A 22,623-nucleotide genomic window follows, 5' to 3' on the forward strand; every position below is an offset into this window, starting at 1 on the left:
ACTAGGAGACTTAATTTCCATAATTAGCACACATAGGTAACAGACACTGCTCAAGGACAAAATAACAGGGTCACTAAATCTGATTGGGAAAGGCTGGCCAAGTTCAGCCAAGTGTGAAACCAGCATTTGTACTGGTAGTGTTTATTAACTACCCTGTGCCAGTCACTAAGTGTTCTTATGTACATCAAAGCTTTTCGTTCTGGCTACAACTCTATATAAACTACATTTTGGTAATTAAGTAACATACTCAAGATCATAAAAACTGAACCCAGAAGCACTTTCTGGATTCAAAGTTTGTGCTATCAGCCAGTAGACTGCATTCTGAACTCTGAACTTACACCAGAGAGAACAAGTTTTGACTGATTGTGCTATACCGTGCACCTACTTCACCAACCACCGTGAGAACCGGGGTGTCAAAATTATGGTAGCAGAAAATCCTGTTCTGGGGGGGTGTGAAAAATAAAAGGTACCTAATGGTGTCAGAAATTGGACCTGGAAGGCTTGCATCTTCAGGACTAGCAGCTGGCTTCTGTCCCAAAAGTATATGGTTTTCCTCGGAATGAATGGCCTTAGATATAGGTAGGGCTGGATGAAACTGTTGAAGTGTATCTTGATTGCTTTGCTTCTTCTGACGCAAAGGCTCATTCTGGAATGGGGAACCCGCATCCTCTCTACAATTACTGCGCTAATTACGGAGATTGTGGGTAGAAGTCTGATCTAGAGGAAACCAGATGATTCCTGTTAAAAACAATCATTTGCAAGATTAATTAGACACAATACACGAAAGCTATTTGGTTTATCTGATGGCTTGGGGGGGGGGGAGAGTTTGCCAGGGAGGAACCCAGGGCCTTGGGCATGCTAAACCTCCACTCGATCCCAGAGTTTTGCCGCTATACCCTCAGCCCAACAGCTTAGTTTTCAAAATAGGTTTGTGTGTGTGTGCGCACGCGCGCGCCAGAACTGGGACTTGAACTCGGGGCCTGGGCCTGGGTGATGGATGTCCTTAGCTTTTTCCACTCAAGGCTCTACCACTGCGCCACGACTCCACTTCCTGACTTGCGTCCCGGTTAACCGGATCTTGGCGTCTTACAGACTTTGCTGCTTGGGATGGCTTCACCCCGGGAGGCCTGGGCACGGGCTGCCGGCTCTAACCGAGGATCTTCGTTTTTAAATCCAGGCAGAGCTCTCGCGGCTCCTAGGTGAGGATCTGACCCTGCGGCTCTCCTACTTCCCTTTGGCACCGCCGAACACACCCAGGCCTACCACGAGGAAGCGCCCGGGAGCCAGTGCGCGGGAGGCGGGGGGGGGGGCGGCCCGGGAGCCCAGAGTGAGGCCAGCCTCCTCCCACGACCCCGGGAAGCCCTGACGCCCCACCCGGGCGTCGTTGCTCCACCGCTTCCTCCAGCAGAGGAACCACCCGTCTCTTCCTGCCTCACGGGGTTTGAAGCGCGCGCCACGCCGGGCGGAGGTGGCGGTGGGGAGTTAGGCCGAAGACACCGCTGCACGCATGCGCGCGCGGAGGCCCCACCTCCGGGCCTCGCCCCCGACATCCCTCTCCGTAGGCCCGCCCCCTCCTCGGCCACACCCCCAGGCCCCGCCCCTCGGCGCGGCGGGGCCGGCCGCTGCTCGGGTAAACCTGTCTCACCGGCGGGGAGCTTCCTCCTGGGAGGGCCGCCGAGTTTTCCTTCCGCCCCTGCAGCTCGGAGCTCCGCGAGGGGCGAGCGGAAGGTGCGCGGGAGCCCGGGCCCGCGGGAGTCGGGGTCATCGGCGCGAGCCATGTCTCTGTGGGGGGAGCCGCCGCAGGCCTCGTCGCCCCCGGCTTCACAGCCGCCCCTGGCCGGCGTCTCGGCGCCGCCTCCCGCCTGGCCGGCGAGTACGACCCTCAACCGTCTGCGGGAGCCCCTGCTGCGGAGGCTCAGCGAGAGCCTGGACCGGGCACCCGAGGGCCGGGGCTGGAGGCGACTGGCCGAGCTGGCGGGCAATCGGGGGCGACTCCGGCTCAGGTGAGCCCGGCCCGGGCGCGGGCTCGACGGGGCGGGCGCGCGGGACTGATGGGGCGGCGGGCGGGACGGTGGGGGGGGGCGTGGGACTGGACGCGGGACCCGGGGGCCACTGGAAGAAGGGGAGGGACCGTGCCAGGAAGACTCCGAACCCAGACCCGGGAAGGCAGGGGGTGCCAGCTGGGACCCTGCGATTGGGGAGGCAGAGGCTGGAACGGTCCACACACCCTCCATCCCTGGCGCGAGGATGACCTGGGAGCGCAGCAGTAATTTCGGGAGATTAAAAATGCCAGCCCTGGACGTGGACCCAAGCCAGGCCCTCCCAGGGAGCCCATGAAGAGGAGGGACGGGAAGGGGAGGATGGATGGGCCCCCTGCAGAGATTTAGGATGCAGTTTGAGCTGAGAGAAGGAAAGAGGGAAAGACTGACTCTGAACTCGCTGTTCTCCATCAGAGCAAGTCACCAAGCTCTCTCCTTCACTTTCCAACGAACAGTAAACTCTTAACACTTTTCCATATGAGAGAAGAACGGGAAGGTTAGGCACAGCTGTTAGCCATTCTTGCAATCTGGGGTCTTAATACTTCTTCACACTCTTAAGAATTATTGAAGGGCTGGGATGTCGCTCAGTGGCAGAGCACTTGGAGCACTTGCCTAGCAAGTGCAACGTCCCAATACCAAAAAAGAAAAAACAAACAAAATACGGTTTAAAAAAATTACTGAACATGACAGAACTTTGTGTGGGTGATATTATACACATAATGTGTACTGATACTATTTGAATTAAAACTAAGAATTTATAAAATAGTAATTGATCTTAAAAGAACCATTCTAACACAGTAACAGAATGATATTTTTGCAGGAAAAGAAAAACAAAACTAATGCTTTGCAGAAATAATTAGGAAAGTGTCACTAGCTTACAATTTGAAAAGCTCTTTTTGTTGTTGTTTGTTCTGTTGAGACAGAGCCCTACTCTGTAGGTTAGTCAGGCTGGGCTGCAAGTCCTGACCACTTGTTTCTCCTTTCTTGGGGTTGCAGACATGTGCCACCACACCTAACTTGAAAGTCTTACGTTTTGGCTTAATTGAAGAGTTGGATTCTTTTTATATGTATCTCTATTCCATCTGGTGTAGTCTTACAGGTCACAAATTTCCACTAATTACACCTCTGAGAGAATGGATTAAAAAGTAGGAAAGTTTTTTTAAAAAATAAAGTAAGAAGGAAAGTAAATAGGCAAAAAACCTTTAACCTTGTAGTTAAGCCCTTCTAAGTGTCCTACAAGAACTACTACTTCATAGCATTGTTGTGATTTCAGCCTGCTTTTGAACTACAGAGCATGTTTTCAACTTCTCAAATGACTCAGCTTTGTCTTTTTATTATAATTAGTTGTATACATGTGTATATATATTCCTTAAGAGCAGGTGCCATTTCTTATTTTGTGCATAGAACTCAGTACTTGTTGAATTGACATTGGAATTATTCATCTGGAACTTCTTGCTATTTAGAAGTTCCAGAAGACTAAAACTTTAATATGTCCACTCCTCTTCATAAGGGCTTCTGGGAATGGACTGGTACTTAGGTACATTGACAACAAAATTAAGTGGCATGCTGTACAGGAATCATAATAATAGAGCTGTAGCATACACTGAGCACATAATATAAGACAATGTATTGCTTATTGGAACCCTCCCAACTGTCCTGCGTTTGAGGTTAAAGCGAAGAGTAATGATTTGAACTTATTGCTCATATAGAGGCTCAGGTGTCTCCCTAGCACTTGGAGACAAAGGCAGGAGGATTTTAGGGCCAGCCTGAATAGTGACATACTGTCAATAAATAAATAAATAAGCAAGTAGTGTTGGGTTTAGTGGCTCTTTCCTGTAATCCCAGTTACTTGGAAAACAGTGATTGGGAGGATTGAGGTTGTTGAATGCCTGAGGTCTCAAGTTATTGAGACCTCATATCAGTAAGTTGGCTGACTACAAGCAACTCTCAGTTAAGCAGGAGGTTGAACGTAGAAGAATCTTGGTCTGAAGCAACTCCGGGGGAAAAAAGAAAAGGCGAGAGAAAGATCCTATCTGAAAAAATCACTATGCTTTGCAAAAAAGAGGGCTGGGGTGTGACTCAAGTGGTAGACCATTTGTCTAGCAGTCTGAATTCAAAACTTTGTACTACCAGGAAAGGAAAAAAAAAGTAGTAAGCCAGGTACTGATGGCTCACACCTGTAATCTTAGCTACTCAGGAGGCTGAGATCAGAGGATTGCAGTTCAAAGTCCACAGGGCTGGAAAGTCCGTGCAACTCTTATCTCCAGGTAACCAGAAAAATCTGGAAATGGAGCAGTAGGTCAAGTGATAGAGCACTAGCCTTGAGCACAAAAGCTCAGAGACTGAACCAGGGCCCAGAGTTCAAGCTCCAGGACCAGAACACACACACACACACATGATAAACTAGTGAAGTCATTCAAGCAGACAGAGTACAAAATAAATACTAGGGAAATATATTTAGGGTTTTAAGTATGTAAAGAAAGGAAGGTTCTGAGCTTTCTGGGGAAAAGCCAGTAGTAAGCAGTACTGCTTGGTGATAAAGTTATGTCTGTAAGGCTCTGCCAGGAAGAAGCATAGCTATTGGACTCCAAAAGGAATATATGTTTCCTCCCCGACTTTCAGTTAAGTTCAGCTAAATGGGCTGCAAAATGATGGTGCCTTTGATCAGGGAACCCAGGGAAAGTTTTGAAGCCACTTCTCTGTGGAGGACAACTGCCTGTCCCCATGTGGCGGACACCAAAATCCATGCCTCTGGAATCTGAGCACTCAGGGAGGTCTTACAAGAGTTTCACCACTCTGCCAGGATGTAGTTAGTTTCACATTGGGAATAGTATCAAGCTCATACCTAATGAGATCAGAAGAATTAAATAATCTGAGAATCTTTTGACCACCAAAGTAGAAGGAGTCAACTAGACTCTAAAAACAGAACTCTTTACAAAATGATTTCATACTGATAGCAGAATGACATCTGTGACTGTGAAAGACTATAAAAGTGGTTTTCTCTCATCAGATATAGGAATTGAAGCTTAAGAGTCTAGTCCAAGTGGATAACAGATTCTGGGGGGTGTAAAGTCCTTTCGTCTACCTACTGGATAGTAGTATTCAAGTTCATGGTCCCAATTCTGCAGAATTTTGTCTCTTCAGTTTCTTTTTGTTCTCATTACTTTTCCCCCCTTACTCTTTATATATTTCCTCAGACTAGGTAAGAGCTGTCCGAACTGTCCACTGGGGATACATTTTTCAGATGGTTATTGATGATTCAGAATGAATCCTTTCATGTGGTTAGTTTGTTAGAACCACTACCAATAGGTACAACTCCAGTCTAGATTCATTGTAAACTATCGGACACCACTGCTGTCAGTTTAGATAAGCACAGATTTTCTGTGTCTTGCCCAATCTGTGTAATTTCTGCCATGTCTGGATCATCGAAGCTCCAAGGATGTTAGAGCTTTCTGGGTTAGCTACCTGCCTGAGTTCTCTAAGCAAGGTGCTTAGAAGTGGAATTGTGGAATATGAACAACAACAAAAAAAAAAAAACAATAATTTCATGTCTGCTGTATAGGAGGTGCTGTTTTTAGCTGGAGAATCCTGTCCTCTAGCAGCTGAAAGTAGGAATGAGAATACATGCTAAAAATCTCAAAGGGTGAACAAATGAAGCAGTGGTACTCACTATATACTATGTTGAAAATGAACTATACATCTTGTAGATGGGGACAGGATGGAGACACAGGCAGAGAGTGAGGGAAAAAGAAATGTACTCATTACCTGACTTACATAACTGTAACCTCGCTCCACATCACCTTTTTTCTTAAAAATTCTGTAACAGAACATTCTGTCCTTATCTCCATCTCCTCTGTCTCTGAGCTTTGGAGTGCTTAGGCTTTGGTATCTCTTGATCTCTTGTGTTTTGCTTCAGTCTCCTGGCTTTACAGACACTTAGGTTCGATACTCCCCGTATTTCTTCTTGAACTCCAGAGTACAGGTAGATGTTTGTGTGTCAGCTCCTCTTGATTATAATATTTGTAGTTGCCCTCTGTATCTGTTTGGACATTACCTGCCCTGTGCTTTCTGTTAGTTTTCTCCAAAACACTTGGACAGGTGTGTGATATTCATCTCTCCTCTAAAATGAAAAATTCAGGAGACTTTTGCCTACTCCTGGATCCTTAAATACATGTTAGGAAAAATCCATACTTTAGATGATTAATAAATGGATTAAATTAATGAGTAAAGATTACAAAGAGTACGCTCTAGAGGAGAAACAAAACCTAGAAGTCCTGTGGTTTGTGCCCAAAAGGCATAGAATATGTTCCATTTGATTATGTATTTCTAAAAGTACAAATAAAAATACATTTTTAAAAGCAGAATCCTTTTACTTCAGTAATAAAGTGGGTTTTTTTTTTTTGGGGGGTCTGGTCATGGGGCCTGAACTCTGGGCCTGGGCGCTGTCCCTAAGCTCTTCAGCTTAAGGCTAGTGCTCTACCACTTGAGCCACAGCGCCACTTCCGGCTTTTTTCTTTTTGCTTATGTGGTGCTGAGGAATCGAACCCAGGACCTCGAGCATGCAAGGCAAGCGCTCTACCACTGAGCCACCTTCCCAGCCCATAAAGTGGGTTTTTTAAAATTCCAAATTAGAATTTACAGGAGCCTCTTCAAAGAATAGTCTTACAGGAATGTAGCCTAAAAAAGGATAGATAAAAGCTGAGTATGTATGTACATCACCTTAGCTGAAAGGCTGTGCCTTGTAGAAAATTAGTAAGATGAGAGGGAGATGCGGTACCTTGCTCTCCTGTATGCCTCTTGAGTTGGGAAAAAAAAATAATCTATTTAATTTGATCTTCAGTTAAAAGAACAGTAAAACTGGTTTTTCATTTCTCTGCATCAAGCAAAACATCAGTTATCACTTGGTTGCATTTGATGAGATGGCTTAATTTCATGTATCAAATCCTGGTAAACTTCTGAATTATAAAGTATATTCCAAATATAGCACTTTTTATTTGTAAATTTCATTTGCTAATTACTTGAAAATTTGAAATATTAAAATTACTTCTGATATGTGATTTTGAACTTGAGCATTTTTTTTCAGTTGCTAAATTTGTAAGGTTGACTTTTTTCTAGTGTCTTTTTTTTTTTTTAATTTTTTTTTTTTTTTCGGTCGTGGGGCTTGAACTCTGGGCCTGGGCGCTGTCCCTCAGCTCTTCAGCTCAAGGCAAGCGCTCTACCACTTGAGCTACAGCGCCACTTCCGTGTCTTTTTTTTTTTTTCTTTGTATTGGTCCATGGGCTTGAGCTTGGAACCTGGGCCCTGAGCTTATTTGCTCAATGCCAGCACTTTGCCACTTAAGCCACAGCTCCATTTCCAGCTTTTTTTTGGTAGCTAACTGGAGACCAGAGTCTCATGGACTGTCCTACTCGGGCTAGCTTCAAACCACCATCCTCAGCTTCCTGAATAGCTAGGATTACAGGCATGAGCCATCGGTGCCAGCTTCTACCATCACTTTTGAGAAATTCGCTTTTTCCCCTCCACTCAGAGAACTGGCACGCACACGTTTGTGTGTGTGTGTGTGTTCCTGTGTCATGATTTAAGATATTTTGACTCTCAATGAATTGCATGATATTATATTCCTTTTAGAGACAACAGAATCTAGCATTCTAGCACCTTCATTTTTGGTCATCTTTTCTTCCTCTTCAAGAGTAAAGAAATGTTTCTGTCTTTCTCTTCTTTATTTTCAAACTGAAAGCCAAAGTCTTGATCAGTACCAAGAGTGAATTTCTCTCACATCCTGTTTCAAGGTGTTGCTTCCATTGGGAGCTGAATGGGAGAAGTGAGTAAAAAGGAAGATGCAGGAGGAGGAGGAAAGTGCACTAGCATTTATAATGTAAATCGCTTCACACCAGTCCGCCAAGCTGTGGATTTTTCCCTATGAAACCTGCAGTGAACCAAATAACACAGAAGTCTTATCATTCTAAGTGTGTTGTTGACTTGAATTAAATCTGTCATTTTCAGTTGTCTGGATCTGGAGCAGTGTTCTCTTAAGGTACTGGAGCCTGAGGGAAGCCCCAGCCTATGCTTACTGAAACTAATGGGTGAAAAAGGATGTACGGTCGCGGAACTGAGCGACTTCCTGCAGGCTATGGAACACACTGAAGTTCTTCATCTTCTCAATCCGCCAGGTAGGTGTTTTCCCTCAGGAACAGTCTCCAAACGTTCATGGAGTCAGATTTAGAGATGAGTATTTCTTTTGACCAGGTAAATTGTGTTCAATATATTTTTGGAAAATATAAATGTGTGGAGCCACTTCACAGGAGGATTCACAAAGTTCTTACTTTGCGTGAAGTCAGGTGGTTTCCTACTGCCCTATAGAGAGATTTGGTTAGGAGTAGAGTAGTAAGGTGAGTTCTGTCAAAAATTAACCAGTGTCTTCATAGGACAGGATTTTCAGGTCCAAATGCATGAAGGGGAAACTAGATTTATTCTAACTAGAGGAGGAACTTCAGTTTTACTTTTCTGTATTCCATTCCAGTTCCTATAGAACAAATAGCAAGAAGTAATTCTAAGATATATACTGTGAAGTTTCTCTTGTAATGATTGACTAATTTTGGCAGTACTAGAGTTTCAGCTCAGGGCTTTACCCCTGCTAGGTGAGGACATATTTAAGCCATACATGCGTCATATGTCTAACCCTTTCTGCTCTGGTTGTTTTCTTGTTTTTGTTTTTTTTTGTTTTTTGGTCTTTGGTTTATTTTTTTGGTCCGGTCGTGGGGCCTGAACTCTGGGCCTGGACGTTGTCCCTCAGCTCTTCAGCTCAAGGCTAGTGCTCTACCACAGCGCCACTTCCTGCTTTTTTCTTTTTGCTTATGTGGTGCTGAGAATCGAACCCAGGGACTCATGCATGCAAGGCAAGCACTCTACCACTGAGCCACCTTCCCAGCCCCTCTGCTTTGGTTGTTTTTGAGATAGGGTTTAGCTTTTGTCCAGGCAAGCCTGGACTGTAATCTTAGAATGTTAAAATATTTATTACTTGCTGGTTTTTATGAAATCAAGTTCATTATATGGCCCAGGCATCCAACATTGTGTTTCTGGGTGAGGAGTGTTTAGTCTTGGGTAATGTAGGAGGAGAGAATGTGATGTGAGAGACTAGATTTAGCCACAGTAGAAGCAAATGTAAATTGACTTGGAAAAGGAACACTGTGGACATACATTAGTTGTGTAATTAGGGAGGTGGTTGAAGAAAGAGGTGTAGATTCTTTTCAGTGAGAGCTTAGAAAAGTTCAGAGCAACTGAGAGGAAACATTGTAGATGGAAGTAGAGGCACTTTAGAATACTCAGTAAATTTGTTCTGGAAAAAGTGTTTGTAAACTATACTAATATTTAAATAATAAATTATAAGCAAGAAGAACTTACAGGGAACCTGTGATGAATCCTTTTGTCAAGTCAATAAACATTCCAATTGCAAACTTTAGATTCTGAATTTTGTTTTATTGCTCAATATCAGTATTTGTGTGCACAATCCTTAATTCCATCATACCTAGTCACATTCTCCAAGGCTTACAGGAAATCAAGTTCTCTCTCTTGAATCTTTGTAGATCTTATCTGAAAATCTGCTTGTTTGCCAGGAAGTTATGCATTCACCATTTAAAATGGAACTTTCATTTGTATACCTATGTATACTGTACCAGATTCTTTCTTATCTTTGTTTAACATTCTCAATAGTGAACACTTCATAAGAGTGCTTAGGGGTTGACCATGGCTCCTATGATACAAGACTATATAGGAAGAACAAAAATGTGTGGTTAAAATGAGAAGCATTGTAACTGCTTTTCTTTACTACTTACCAGGAACGATTTCCAAATAAGAGTGTGCCTTTCAATTCTTAGTGTTTAAAACAGTGATACAGATGTAGATGTACATATACATACAGAGACAGATATAGACCAATAACTACCAAAGGTTGTTGGTTATAGGACCCATTTGTAAATAGGGAGTTGAAATCTAAAATGTAAAAGTATAAAAATCACTTAATCTGTTGTAATCCCAACTACTCAGGCAGGAAGATCTTGAGCTCCAGGCCAGCCCACACAAAAGTAACAGCAAAACCCTCTCTCAAAATCAAAGAAAAATGACCCTAGTTAGATGGGCCAACATTGTGAATTTGAACAACAACAAATGCTGGCAGAGATGTGGGGGAAAAGGAACCCTATTGCACTGTTGGTGGAAATGTAAATTAGTACAACTACTCTGGACAGCAGTCTGGAGGTTCCACAAAATAAACATGGACCTTCCCTTTGACCCAGGCATACCATTCCTGGGCATCAACCCAGAACATCACAAGGCAGGATACAGTAAAGACACTTGCATGTCCATGTTCATTGTTGTACCATTCACAATAGTCAAGTTGTGGAAACAGCCCACATGCCCTACAATAGATGAGTGGTTCAAAAAAAATGTTGCAACAATGAGATATACAAGACTCTATGTTGAAAGACGAACTTTACAATTTAGGCTGGGTGGGGAGGGGGAGAAGGGGTGATGTAGTTGTGGAGATGAGAGGGAAGGGAAAAACAAAGAAGGAGGCAACAATGCTTGATAAGAAATGTACTCATTACCTTGCTTATGTGATTGTAACTCCTCTGTATAGTATTTTCACAATAAAAAGCTTATTTTTAAAAATGTGGTACTGAAACACAATAGAATTTTACACATCCATTAGAATAATATTATGTCATTTGCAGAGAAATGGATGGACCTAGAACAAATCATGTTAAGTGAGGTATGCCAAGTTCAGAGAGACAAATGGCACATGTTTTCTCTCATATGCAGAAGCTAGATCCAAAATACATCAAGACATGATATATTATAGCAGACTCTAAACATTCACACACAGTGAAACCAAAGGAAAATATTCTTAGAAGAGAAACACAGAAGTGTAATGCCTCTGAGCACATAAAGTAATATTTTATTGAAATGAACTCTAGGAAATGGAAACAAGAGCGTTTCTTTCTTTTCTTGTTTGTTTATCCATCTTTTGGGAATAAGCAAGGTGGGGAGGACAAAGAGCAAACCAGTGCAGCAGTGGTACTCAGTAGAAGTGATGCTAAAAATTAACTATACAATTTGTAGGTGGGGATGTGAGGTAAAAAAAACAGGGAGAGTGGGTGCCAGTGGTTCACGCCTGTAATCCTAGCTACTCAGGAGGCTGAGATGTGAGGATCGAGGTTCAAAGCCAGCCGGGGCAGGAAAAGCTGTGAAACTCTTATCTCCAATAAACCACCAGAAAACCAGGAGTGGCGCTGTGGTTCAATGGTAGAGCGCTGGCCTTGAGCTGAAGAGCTGAGGGACAATGCTCAGGCCCAGAATTCAAACCCCATGACTGACCAAAAAAAAACCTGGGAGAGAGTGAATAATTTACCCAAATTACCTTGGATAAATTATTTAACCTCTTTGGGACTAATTTTTTTAATTAAAATTCCAAAGTGAGGTGGAATCTTAGTGTTGTTTGATTTGCCTTTATTGCCAGACATATTGAACATTTCTTTATGTGCCATTGGCCACTTTTACTTATTCTTCTCAGAAGCCTCTCTTCAAGTCCTTAGCCCATTTATTAATTAGGTCATTGTTTCTTTGAGGGCTTAATTTTTGAGAGTTTAATTTTTTGAGCTCTAAATATATTCTGGATAATTAGGCCCTTGTCTGATGTACAGCTGGTAAAAATCTCCCGTTATATGGACTTATATTTAGCTTATTAGCTATGTCCTTTGCCATGCAGAAATTTTTAAGTTTGATGTGATCCCATGTATCAAGTCTTTCTTTGACTTGTGTTTCTGGATCTTTACTTGAAAAGTTTTTTACCTGTGCCCAGAAGCCCTATGATCGATTTTGGATTGATCCTGGTACAAGGTTATATATGAGGATCAAGTTTCCGTTTTTGCATGGTGATAGCCAGTTTTACCAGCACCATTTGTTGAAGAAGCTGTCTTCCTTTCAGCCTATGTCATTGGCTCTCTTATGAAGATTAGATGGATATAAGTCTATAGGTTCATTTCTGGGTCTTCTCTTCTGTCCCATTGGTCTTCAGGCCTATTTTGTGCCAATACCAAGCCACTATCAAGAAAACAAATAAGCCGGGCACTGGTGGCTCACACCTGTAATCCTAGCTACTCAGGAGGCTGAGATCTAAGGATTTGGGTTCGAAGCCAGCCCAGGTAGAAAAGTCCATAAGACTCTTATCCTCAACACCTCAGAAAAAGCTGGAAGATGCTATGATTCAAGTAGTAGAGTGTTAGTCTTGAGCAAAAGAGGCTCAGGTTCAAGCCCCTGGACTAGCAGAAGAAAAGAAAAAGGAAAGAAAGAAAAACAAGAAAAAGAAAGAAAGTGAGAAAGCAAACAACAGATGCTCACCCATTAGAAAGAATGATATTGTACCATTCATAAGGAAATGGGGGGAAAATATATTAAGTGAAATAAGCCAGACCAGAGAAAAAAAGGTTGTATGGTTTTCCTCATTTGTGGTAGATAGAATGTGCCTCTAGATCTATAAGTAAACATGTTGAGTGATGTGCAAGTGGTTAGAAATGAAGTAATAACTGAAGTATAAAAGGCACCACAGAGAGCTCAAATAATATACATTTTTAGAAAGACTGGGTCAAAGCCTAACCAAATTAACACCAGAAAATGGGTACATGAAAGAGGTGTAATGGGGCCGATGGGAAGAGGGGTAGACAAATGAAGTGGGGGAGGAAGAGAGAATGCAGGCAAGAATTTACTGTATATACCACAAAATTAAGAAAAGTAATGGCACCTCCTTTGTACAACTACTTAAAGATAATTTAACAATAAAAGTAAGTAAACAAAAATAAAATGCCAGAAATGGTAACGTTTGAGATCATTGAGACAGTCAAATTTAAAGCCAGTTTAGGCAAACATATTTTTCAGATTCATACTTGTTTCTTTCATTGTTGTTGTGATGCTTTCTTTTTTTTATCACACCTAAACTTGGATAATCAGAATCTTTCTATCCTAAAGTTGTGCTGTAATGATTCTGAAGAGAAAAATGGCAATAATATCACAAGGCTGCAAATTTGATGGCTTCGTTTTCCAACTTTCTACCAACCCATATCACAGAACTTAGAAAAACCTGAACTTACTCCATTCTGGCTTCCCCTCTCCCTTGTCAGGAGATTTAAGTTCTTTTTTGAGGAGTTGTATTATAACTACCGACCATTTCCTAGTGTTTCTCCAGATCTTAAGATGTGATAAGTGTGCAATATATTCACTCACTTTTTGGGGATGGGGGGAGGGAGTGGGTCGTGGGGGCTGAACTCTGGGCTTGGGCGCTGTCCCTCAACTCTTCAGCTCAAGGCTGGAGCCCTACCACTTGAGCCACAGCACCACTTCTGGCTTTTTTCTGCTTATGTGGTGCTGAGGAATCAAACCCAGGACCTCATGCATGCGAGGCAACACTCTACCACTGAGCCAACTTCCCAGCCCTATTTACTCACTTTTAACATGGTTTTTATTTTATCTTTTTGGTATGTACTTTTATTTATTTTTTTTTTGCCAGTCCTGGAACTTGCACTTAAGGCTGGGCACTGTCCCTGAGCTTTTTTTTGCTCAAGATTAGCAGCATTCTACCACTTGAGTCACCAATGCTGGCTTTTTCTGCTTATGTGGTACTGAGGAATCAAACCCAGGGCTTCATACATGCTAGGTGAACACTCTGCCACTAAGACACATTCCCAGCCTTTATATACCTTTAGAACCTTTGCTATATTAAGATTGCTTTATATATATTTTTGGTGGTACTCAGGTGTTAACTCAGAGCCTCCTAGTTCCTAAGCAGGTGCAATAGCCCTTCCCAAGTAGCTGGATAGGATTACAGGCACAAACCACTGTGCTGAGCTGAACAGCTTTATTATAGCTGGAGTTCCAAGGATTGGAGTCTAGGTTACTGTCCCTCATGAGGGGGCTAACTGCTGGCCAAGGTTTTTGTCACCTGATGGTTTAAGGTTGGAAAGTCCTCTTCTCAGATCATTTACACAGCTGTCATCAGGAGACCCACAAACACATACTTCTTCACTGACTTGGTAGGAGGCCCAAGTTTCTTCACTAATTTGGGTTTCTTTGCAAAGCGGCTTGTGAGTCCCAGAGTCGGTGTTTGGAAGAGAGGTTGCAGAGAGGGAAGCGGGTAGGGGCCTACGTTCTGTAAAGGACGCTGGGATTGTCTTTCAGAGTCTTGCCAAGAGTGTTTTGAGTTACAATGTTGGTAATCATTCCTCAGATGAAAACTATTTGTATAACTATCCAATTTATATCTTGTTTCCATACTTTTCTGCTTCCAAAATAGCGTTAGTTTCAAATGTAAGTCAGAATACTGTCATTTCATGACTTTTTTATTTGATTTGAAGTCATGCCATGAAATTGCTTTAATGTTTTTTATAGTGCTATAACAGAATTCTACAGACTAGATAATTTTATCAAGAGCCAGTTTATTTCTCACAAGTCTAGAGGCTGAGAAGTCCGAGATAAAGCTCTGGTATGTGGTGAGACCTTGCAGCCTCCTCGGCAGGCACAGGTGGAAGGGCAAGAAGGGACAGACTTTGTGTCCTATACAGTATAAGAACAGAAGAGACAACAAACCCACTGGGCAAGCCTTTTTGTAGTGCCATTAATCCATTCATGAGGATGGAGTCCCTGTGTCCTAAACAGCTCCTCACTTCCAACACTGCTACATTCAGTACTGAGCTTCCACCATGAATTTGAGAGAACACATTAAGCCCATTAACAGTCATTTAGACATAATACTTGCATTACTAATAGACACATGAGCGTGTACAACCAGACGTTGCCTGAGCTGACTTCTGCATAACCAGATACCTGTTCGGAAGTGTTAGCATATAGAAAAAAGATTCTGTGAATTATATATAATTAATTTTCCCTCCCAATTGCAAGGAAGAAAAGTAGATCAAAGAACACTTCTGCAGGTAGGCTTTTTCCTTGAGGTTTGCAAAGCCTACAACTCATGAGCTCAAACTGATGGGAAAAAGCATAATGGGTGAGTATGACAAACATATATATGCAAGTTATTTCCAAATACTTCTGGGCTTGTTTTCAGATACGTAAACAAACCCTCTTAGTTTATTTAACTTTTCTTTCTTTTTTAAGGATTAAAGATCACTATAAATCCAGAATCAAAGGCAGTCTTGGCTGGGCAGTTTGTGAAACTGTGTTGCCGTGCAACTGGACATCCTTTTGTACAATATCAGTGGTTCAAAATGAATAAAGAGGTAATTTCTAATGTCTTTTATCATGTTGCAAGAAGAGAGAAGCAGAAAAGTAATCAGAATTCTTGTTCTGAATGTGATTTGGGGAATTTTATTAAAAAGTCTGGTCCAAAAAGACAAAACCAAAATGTAACCATGCAATCACTTGCCCATTGTAAAACAGGAGAGTAGAGGTTTCTTAGGTCATAATCCTAACAAACATGAGCTCCACTCTATTCTGATGTCATTCTCCAAAGCTCTTCACAGCAGACTGCTCCAACAAAAATTCTTAACAAGATTTTCGATGCTACACCGAAAGCTAAGGAATGTTATTTTAAGAGCTGCACAAAACTGAATTATATCAAAAGATTTAAGCCATTCTTTTTTTTGTTTTGATTTAGTTTTTTGCTCTTGTCCTGGGGCTTGAACTCAGGCCTAAGTTCTTATCTCTGAGCTTCTTTTGCTCAAAGCTAGCACTCTTATCACTTGAGCCACAGCTCCACTTCCAACTTTTTTAGTAGTTTATTGGAGATAAGAGTCTCATGGTAGCCTGTGCTGGTAGCTCATGCCTATCATCCTAGCTACTCAGGAGACTCAGATGTGAGGATCATGGTTCAAAGCCAATTAGACAGAAAAAGTCTATATGAGACTCTTATCTCTAATTAGCCACCAGAAAACTGGAAATGGAGCTTTGGCTCAAAGTGGTAAAGTGCTATTGAACAGAAAAGCTCAGAGATGGTATCCAGCCCGAGTTCAAGCCCCATGACTAAAAACAAAAAAGTCTCATGGACTTTCCTGACTCTGTCTGGCTTTGAACCATGATGCTCAGCTCTCAGCCTCCTGAGTACCTAGGATTACTGGTATGAGTGCAGCACCCAGCATAGGCTGTTCTTAAGTACAATTCAGATTACAAAGTAGGCATTTTTTTTCTAGTTGGGGAAGGATTAGATCAAATTAATAAATTTATATCAGAAATTGAAATTCATTTCTTCTCCCTCTCCCTCCTTCATCTTTGAGATTGAATACAAGCCCTTGTACATGCTTGCTATTTTTTTTTTGGGGGGGGGTCCATTCATGGGGCCTGAACTCTGGGCCTGAGTGCTGTCCCTCAGCTCTACAGCTCAAGGCTAGCGCTCTACCACTTGAGCAACAGCACCACTTCCAGCTTTTTTCTTTAACCCTTGTACATGCTACCTACATCCCTGACCCTTGGTCTTTTGAGACAGTATCTTACTATGTAGCTCAAGCTGAACTGAATTTTTCTTCTTCCATCTCCGAAGTGCTAGGATTATATAGGCATGCACCACCATGCTTAGCCATAGAATCTTCTTCTCTTTCAAGTTCTTTGAGCTGCTTTGATACTAGAGAGTTCTTACTCTTCTAGTTGCCTTATGTATGCCCCACTGTTGTAGACTTTTTTCTTTTATTTCATCCTTTACCCCTTCCTTTCTACTTTGTATATTAAAATTCTGTATTCTAAAAAAAAAAAAAAATTCTGTATTCTTTTCAACCTGTTAGTATTTCACCTTTCTTCCAAACTTGATAATCTGAAACCAAACAAGAGCCATTCTGAGATCATTATCTTTCGTTAAGTAAGATAATCTTAAATTATAGCAGAAATTTGTGGTTTATGCAAATGTTTTTATTTCTGTCCCTGAATACAGTTAAGGTAGAGCAACTGTGGCATGTAGCAAAGAGATGATATGTGGACTTTGGTTCTCATAACTCTGCACTGGATCCCTGTTACTGGCCATTTAAATTTCTATCATGTGTTGTGAGAAATTAATTGTGCCTAGCTTTCTTGAGATATAGTAGCTAATGTTATTCTTACTGTATCTCCTCTAATGCAAAGTTGCTTTTATGTTGATAAATGTCTTTTGAGGATAAGATAATGAAAAAAAATGCCGCGGTAAATATATCATTTGTAGAGTACATCCAGATGTGATAGGTAGGAATGTAGAGGATTTGGAGTATGTGTTGGATTTGAAAAGTTGGAATGAATTTAGCAAGCTAAATTTTATCAGACTACCCTAGTGTTCATATGTCTGATTTAAGAGACATTCACTTAATTAAAGTATTTCTTAACTGCATATTTTATTCCAGGTCTCATTCTAAGGCATGATAATAGATTTCCACGGTCCCTGTCCTCACAGAGCTTGCAACCCAAGCCAGAGATAGTTAACGAAGGCATTGTTTCTGTGAGCTAAAAACTAGTGAGGCGGTTAAAATAATCGGTGTGGCAATAGGAAGTGAGATGTCACTAAAGGTTTTAAGATAGGGAAGAAACCTGGTAAGATTTATGTTTTCAATACACAAACTTGCAGCTTGAAGGAGCTAAAGAACTACAAGAAGACCGAATATTTAATGTCCGTGCTTGACTTAGAAATAGCTGTAGTGTGGACTCACATTCAGCAGTAGAGGTAGATCCCAGGGCATATCTCAGAATGTATTTTAGAAATATCCAGACTACTAGATTGGGTATGAAGCACAGGGAAAAAGAAATCCAAGGTAACCCCTACATTTTCCACTTGAACAATTTGGACATGTTTGTACTGAGTTTTTGAGAAAACTGAATAGAAAGAGATTTAAGGAGAAAAATTAAGAGTTTTATATAAAACAAGTGAAGTTTGACATGTCTGTTACATATCCAAGGTGAAATCAGCTAGGCAGTTTGGCTTTCCAGGGAGACAGCGTTGAGAGGTATGTAGTGAAGGAAAATAAAGGAATGGTCAGTGAGGATTCTATGGGAGAAAAAATAAAGAGAGAAAATATTTCAAGAACAAATGGTGGTTAGCGTTTTCAGTGCTTGGGACAGGAAGGGTACAAGAGTATGTTTTTGAAAATGGTGTAGTGAAAAGAGAGAGGTAGATGTCAAAGCAGAGAACATTGCAGGAGCAAGATCAGAGAGGACGAGATTGTTGGAGAAGGAAAGCTTTTGCTCTACACCCTTTGGTTTAGTGTTAGAGATCTGCAAATAACAGACAAGATGGATTGGCAAGAGAAAAGCTCTATTCATATCCAAAGCCTGCCACTTACTAAGAGAATCTCAGAAGTTTATACATCTAACGTAGTAAGAAGGGGGTGGGGACCCTCATGGCCAACACCAGATTTCTTCAAAGGGGAGAAGAAGATAGTTTGTGATGTTTATTCATTCAGGTATCAGGTTCAGAAAGTTTCTCTTAACTCTGCAGAAGGGATTTATTTATCTAGTCAGGGAGTAAAAGCTACCTCAAAAGGAAACATGGCAGCCTCATTTCTTAGAAGTGCCTTCTTTTTGTCACAAAGGAAGCTGGCAAAAGCTTCTTTCTGCATCTGTTCAGCCCTATATGTCTTCAATTTAATACAATCTTCACACCAGCATTAGGGTTCTGAGTTGGTCCTCACAGACCTTTTAGCCCAAGTAGCCTTTATTGGGAAAACATATCTTCATTTTTTTTAGTATTGTGAAAATACAGAGGGGTATAATTACATGAGCAAGGTAATGAGTACATTTCTTATCAAGCATTGTTGCCTCCTCCTTTGTTTCCCCTTCCCATCCCTTCCCATCTCCCCCCCATCCCCCCACCCCCTCATCTCACCCCCCCCTCCATGCCAAAGTTGTAAAGTTCGTTTTTTAACATAACGACTTGTTGCAATGGGTCCACCTGTAACCCTATTTAAACAATTTGTTTTTTCCCTTCCCCTCCCCAAATTATACCAACATCAAATACAGTGAAAACAGGGTCTTCATCTTAACTGAAGCAAAAAAGGCAGTTGTGAATAACTCCAAGCATATGTGAGTTTGTGGTTCAGCAGCAGGAAGAGATGATTTCTATCTATAGACATATAGTACATGAGAGAAGTAGGATTGGACTGAGATGTGAGAAGAAAGCATGCATTACTCAGTCGTCTGGGATACATGGTAGGGTTGTAAGGCAGTGTTAAGTGCAGCCTGTGCAGCTGCTCTGCTTAAATGGATTTGTAAAAGCTATATGGATTTCCAGAACTTCAATTCTTAAGATGATATTGTTTATTTTATAACTAACAAACATTTTAGAAATTGAAAGAAAAAAATGTATACTTTCTGAGCTCCGTAGTGAAATCACTGTGTTTTGTAAGATGTGTTGTGATGGAATCATTCACTTAATATGCTCTAATTAATTTTCACAGATTCCATATGGAAATTCACCAGAACTTATTTTTAATGCAGTGCATGTGAAGGATGCAGGCTTTTATGTCTGTCGAGTTAATAATAATTTTACCTTTGAATTTAGCCAGTGGTCACAGTTGGATGTTTGTGATGTGACAGAAGTAACAGAAAGTTTCCGGGGTAAGTCACAAAGTTGAAGTTTGCTTGATGGGTTATCTTTATTTTAATATTTGTTTTTAAATGGACTTTAAAAATACCAAATAGTACCCAAGGTTATATGTATGTAGTATTTACCCAGTGGTGTCATTGGACAGTAAGATTTGACCCCATGTGGTTTGATTGTCCTTCTCATGTGTCTTGCCTCTTACATGTGCTTACAGAACTCACAAGATGTTATAGAAATTTCTCAGTTTGGTCCTTGCTGCTGAGATTTTCAAACATTCTAGCTTTTGACCTGGAGCTTTTGTGCATGACATCTATAACTCAAGTATAGTTTCTCTTCTTTGCTTCCATTTCTTGATTTATCCTGCCTAATACTTTGATTACCCCAGAATTTCCAAGTTTTTATTATCCACATCACATTGATCTCTTTTTTTTCTTTGGTCTCTTCAATGTTTGGGGGAATACTACAGTTTTATCAAACACCATTTAGGATATGTTTTTAAAGATTATAAAAACTAAGCTGGGCACTGGTGGCTCATGCCTGTAATTCTAGCTATCCAGGAAACTGAGATGTGAGGATCACAGTTAAAAGCCAGCCAGGGAAGGAAAGTCTTTGAGATTCTTATCTTCAATTCACCACTGGAAAACCAGAAGTGGAACTATGACTCAAAGTGGTAGAGTGCTCGCCTGGAATCAAGCCCTGCAATGGACAAAAAAAAAAAAAAACAGAAGAGTAAACTTGGGCACATATATTTATGTAAAGTGTAGAGGAATTTTGTTTTAATTTTTAACTTAGAGATTTTGTTTCCTTTTAATTCAAGGTAGTTTGGATGGCATCTCTGAATCCAAGTTGCAAATCTGTGTTGAACCAAAGTCTCAAAAACTGGTGCCAGGTAGCACATTGGTTTTACAGTGTGTTGCTGTTGGAAGCCCCATTCCTCACTACCAGTGGTTCAAAAACGAGTCACCATTAACACATGAGACAAAAAAGCTGTACATGGTAGGTAGTTGGTTTGTTGGGGTGTCTTGGGGGCTAATATATAAAACAAATAGTACAATTAATATGTAAAGTGAACACTAAAATAAAATATATTCTTTGAAGTGTTTTAGATCCCTTATGATTTAATATTAATTGATTCTTAATATTTGTGAAAGTGGTGTAATTCTACCTGGGCTTCTAAGTAAAATGATAAACATTGTACCAAATTCTCCACTATTAGAATAATTATATCATTTGCTTGCTAATATTTAACCTCATAAATGGAGATAGGAAATGTTGAAAGTCGGGCTGGGAAGGTGGCTCAGTGGTAGAGTGCTTGCCTTGCATGCATGAGGCCGTGGGTTTGATTCCTCAGCACCACATAAGCATAAAACAACAAAAAACAAAGAAATGTTGAAAGTCTTTTGGAAATTTTTTCAAACACAAAATGGCTTTTACTAAGCCATATTTTTTTTTCTTTTTGGGGGGTGGTGATATTAGTCTTTAAATTCAGGGCCTCACATTTGATGGGCGGGTGCTTTACCATTTGGTCCAGGCCCAGAGTCAGTCACAGCACAGACCTAATCCTCCTGCCTGTGGCACCTGAATAACTGGGATTATAAATGTGTACTACCACACCCTGCTTATTGAGATAGGATCTCACTTTTTGCCATGCTCCAAATTGGAATCCTCTAGATCTTGCCTCCCAAATCACTGGGATCATAAGCATGAGCCACCACACGTCTGGCCTGTTAAGCAAATTTAAATTAAAATTGAAGAGAAAATGTCTGTTTCTGATATGGATATAGGTACCGTATGTGGATTTGGAACATCAAGGAACCTACTGGTGTCGTGTATCTAATGATCAAGACAGTCAAGATAGTAGAAAGGTAGAAATCATCATAGGTAAGCAGTATTTCTCAGTGTTCTGACAAGTCAGATGTAAGCCATAAATAAATATTTAAGCAAAAGGAATTCTCCTTTTTTGCCTTATGTTTAATAGTATGTAAAGTGCTAGAAGTTGTTTCTTTTTTCTTTTTCCCTACCGAAGTTAGTTTTGTTTACATAAAAATGTTAAGAATGCAGGGGCTGGGAAGGTGGCTCAGTGGTAGAGCGCTTGCCTTGCATGCATGAGGCCCTGGGTTCGATTCCTCAGCACCACATAAGCAAAAAGAAAAAAGCCGGAAGTGGCGCTGTGGCTCAAGTGGTAGAACACTAGCCTTGAACTGAAGAGCTGAGGGACAGCGCCCAGGCCCAGAGTTCAGGTCTCGCGACCGGACCCCCCCAAAAAAAAAAAAAAGTTAAGAATGCATACTAAGGTCGTACTCTAGTTTCTTTATACAAAGAGCAAAAAGAAATGAAAATGACCTTATTGGCTCATTCTACTTATTTTTTAATGTTGTAGTTTATTTTAAACACTTGTGTCAAAATGTGTTCTTTAAAGCTTTGAGTCTAAAAAACTTGGTCTAGTGGAAGAGTTTTAATAAACAAAAACTATCACAGACATAAGAGTATTAGTCAAAATTCCAATTATGAGCTGTATAATTTGGTAGTTTGTTCTATTTAATATAATTATGGCTATGTCGTTAGTAGTAGGAGATGTTGGTTATGTGTTGGTTTGACAACATATATCTGTGATATTTCTTTCTCTCTACTTAATGGCTGCTTTTCTAAAAGAATGAGTTCAATATATTTAAATTTTTTTCTCTGGCACAAGGAAGAACAGATGGGGCGGTGGAGTGCACGGAAGGTAGTATAACCTTTGGTTTGAGACTGAGTCTCCTGCATGCCGGACACTCTTGGGGATTGGTGGAGGACTCTAAAGTGCTGTGATGGAAAAAATACTAGCTCTCAGAAACTACTTCGACTGAAGAATATTGTATCCTAGTTTTTGTAGTTTTATAAATTGCCTCAGACACTATGAAACTGACTCATAACTAACAGTGTTCAGTTGTTTTCTCTTGTGTGTAAGAACAAAGCTCCTCATAACATATTTTTAATAATGAACACTTAGGATTTTATGTTTTTGAGTCATGGTCCTACCATGTAGTCTAGGCT

General features: G+C 41.0%; 1 protein-coding gene across 3 annotated transcripts in view; it reads left to right on the forward strand.

Annotated features, from left to right (window-relative positions):
• Positions 1-1,627: 1,627 nt before the first annotated feature.
• The window catches only part of Malt1 (MALT1 paracaspase), a 53,377-nt gene continuing 32,381 nt past the window's right edge, over positions 1,628-22,623 (forward strand). For 2 of the 3 annotated variants that reach the window (XM_013019006.1, XM_013019007.1), the window contains exons 1-6: positions 1,628-2,003; positions 8,043-8,209; positions 15,198-15,319; positions 19,445-19,604; positions 20,408-20,586; positions 21,375-21,471. In XM_013019006.1, the coding sequence (XP_012874460.1) occupies positions 1,777-2,003; positions 8,043-8,209; positions 15,198-15,319; positions 19,445-19,604; positions 20,408-20,586; positions 21,375-21,471 (952 nt within the window). In that variant the 5' untranslated portion in view covers positions 1,628-1,776. Of the gene's footprint in view, positions 2,004-8,042; positions 8,210-15,197; positions 15,320-19,444; positions 19,605-20,407; positions 20,587-21,374; positions 21,472-22,282; positions 22,316-22,623 lie in introns of all 3 variants that reach the window. The other variant, XM_013019005.1, reaches the window with a different exon arrangement.

Source organism: Dipodomys ordii, unplaced genomic scaffold (assembly GCF_000151885.1).
Source record: "Dipodomys ordii isolate 6190 unplaced genomic scaffold, Dord_2.0 Scaffold43, whole genome shotgun sequence".
NCBI lineage: Eukaryota > Metazoa > Chordata > Mammalia > Rodentia > Heteromyidae > Dipodomys > Dipodomys ordii.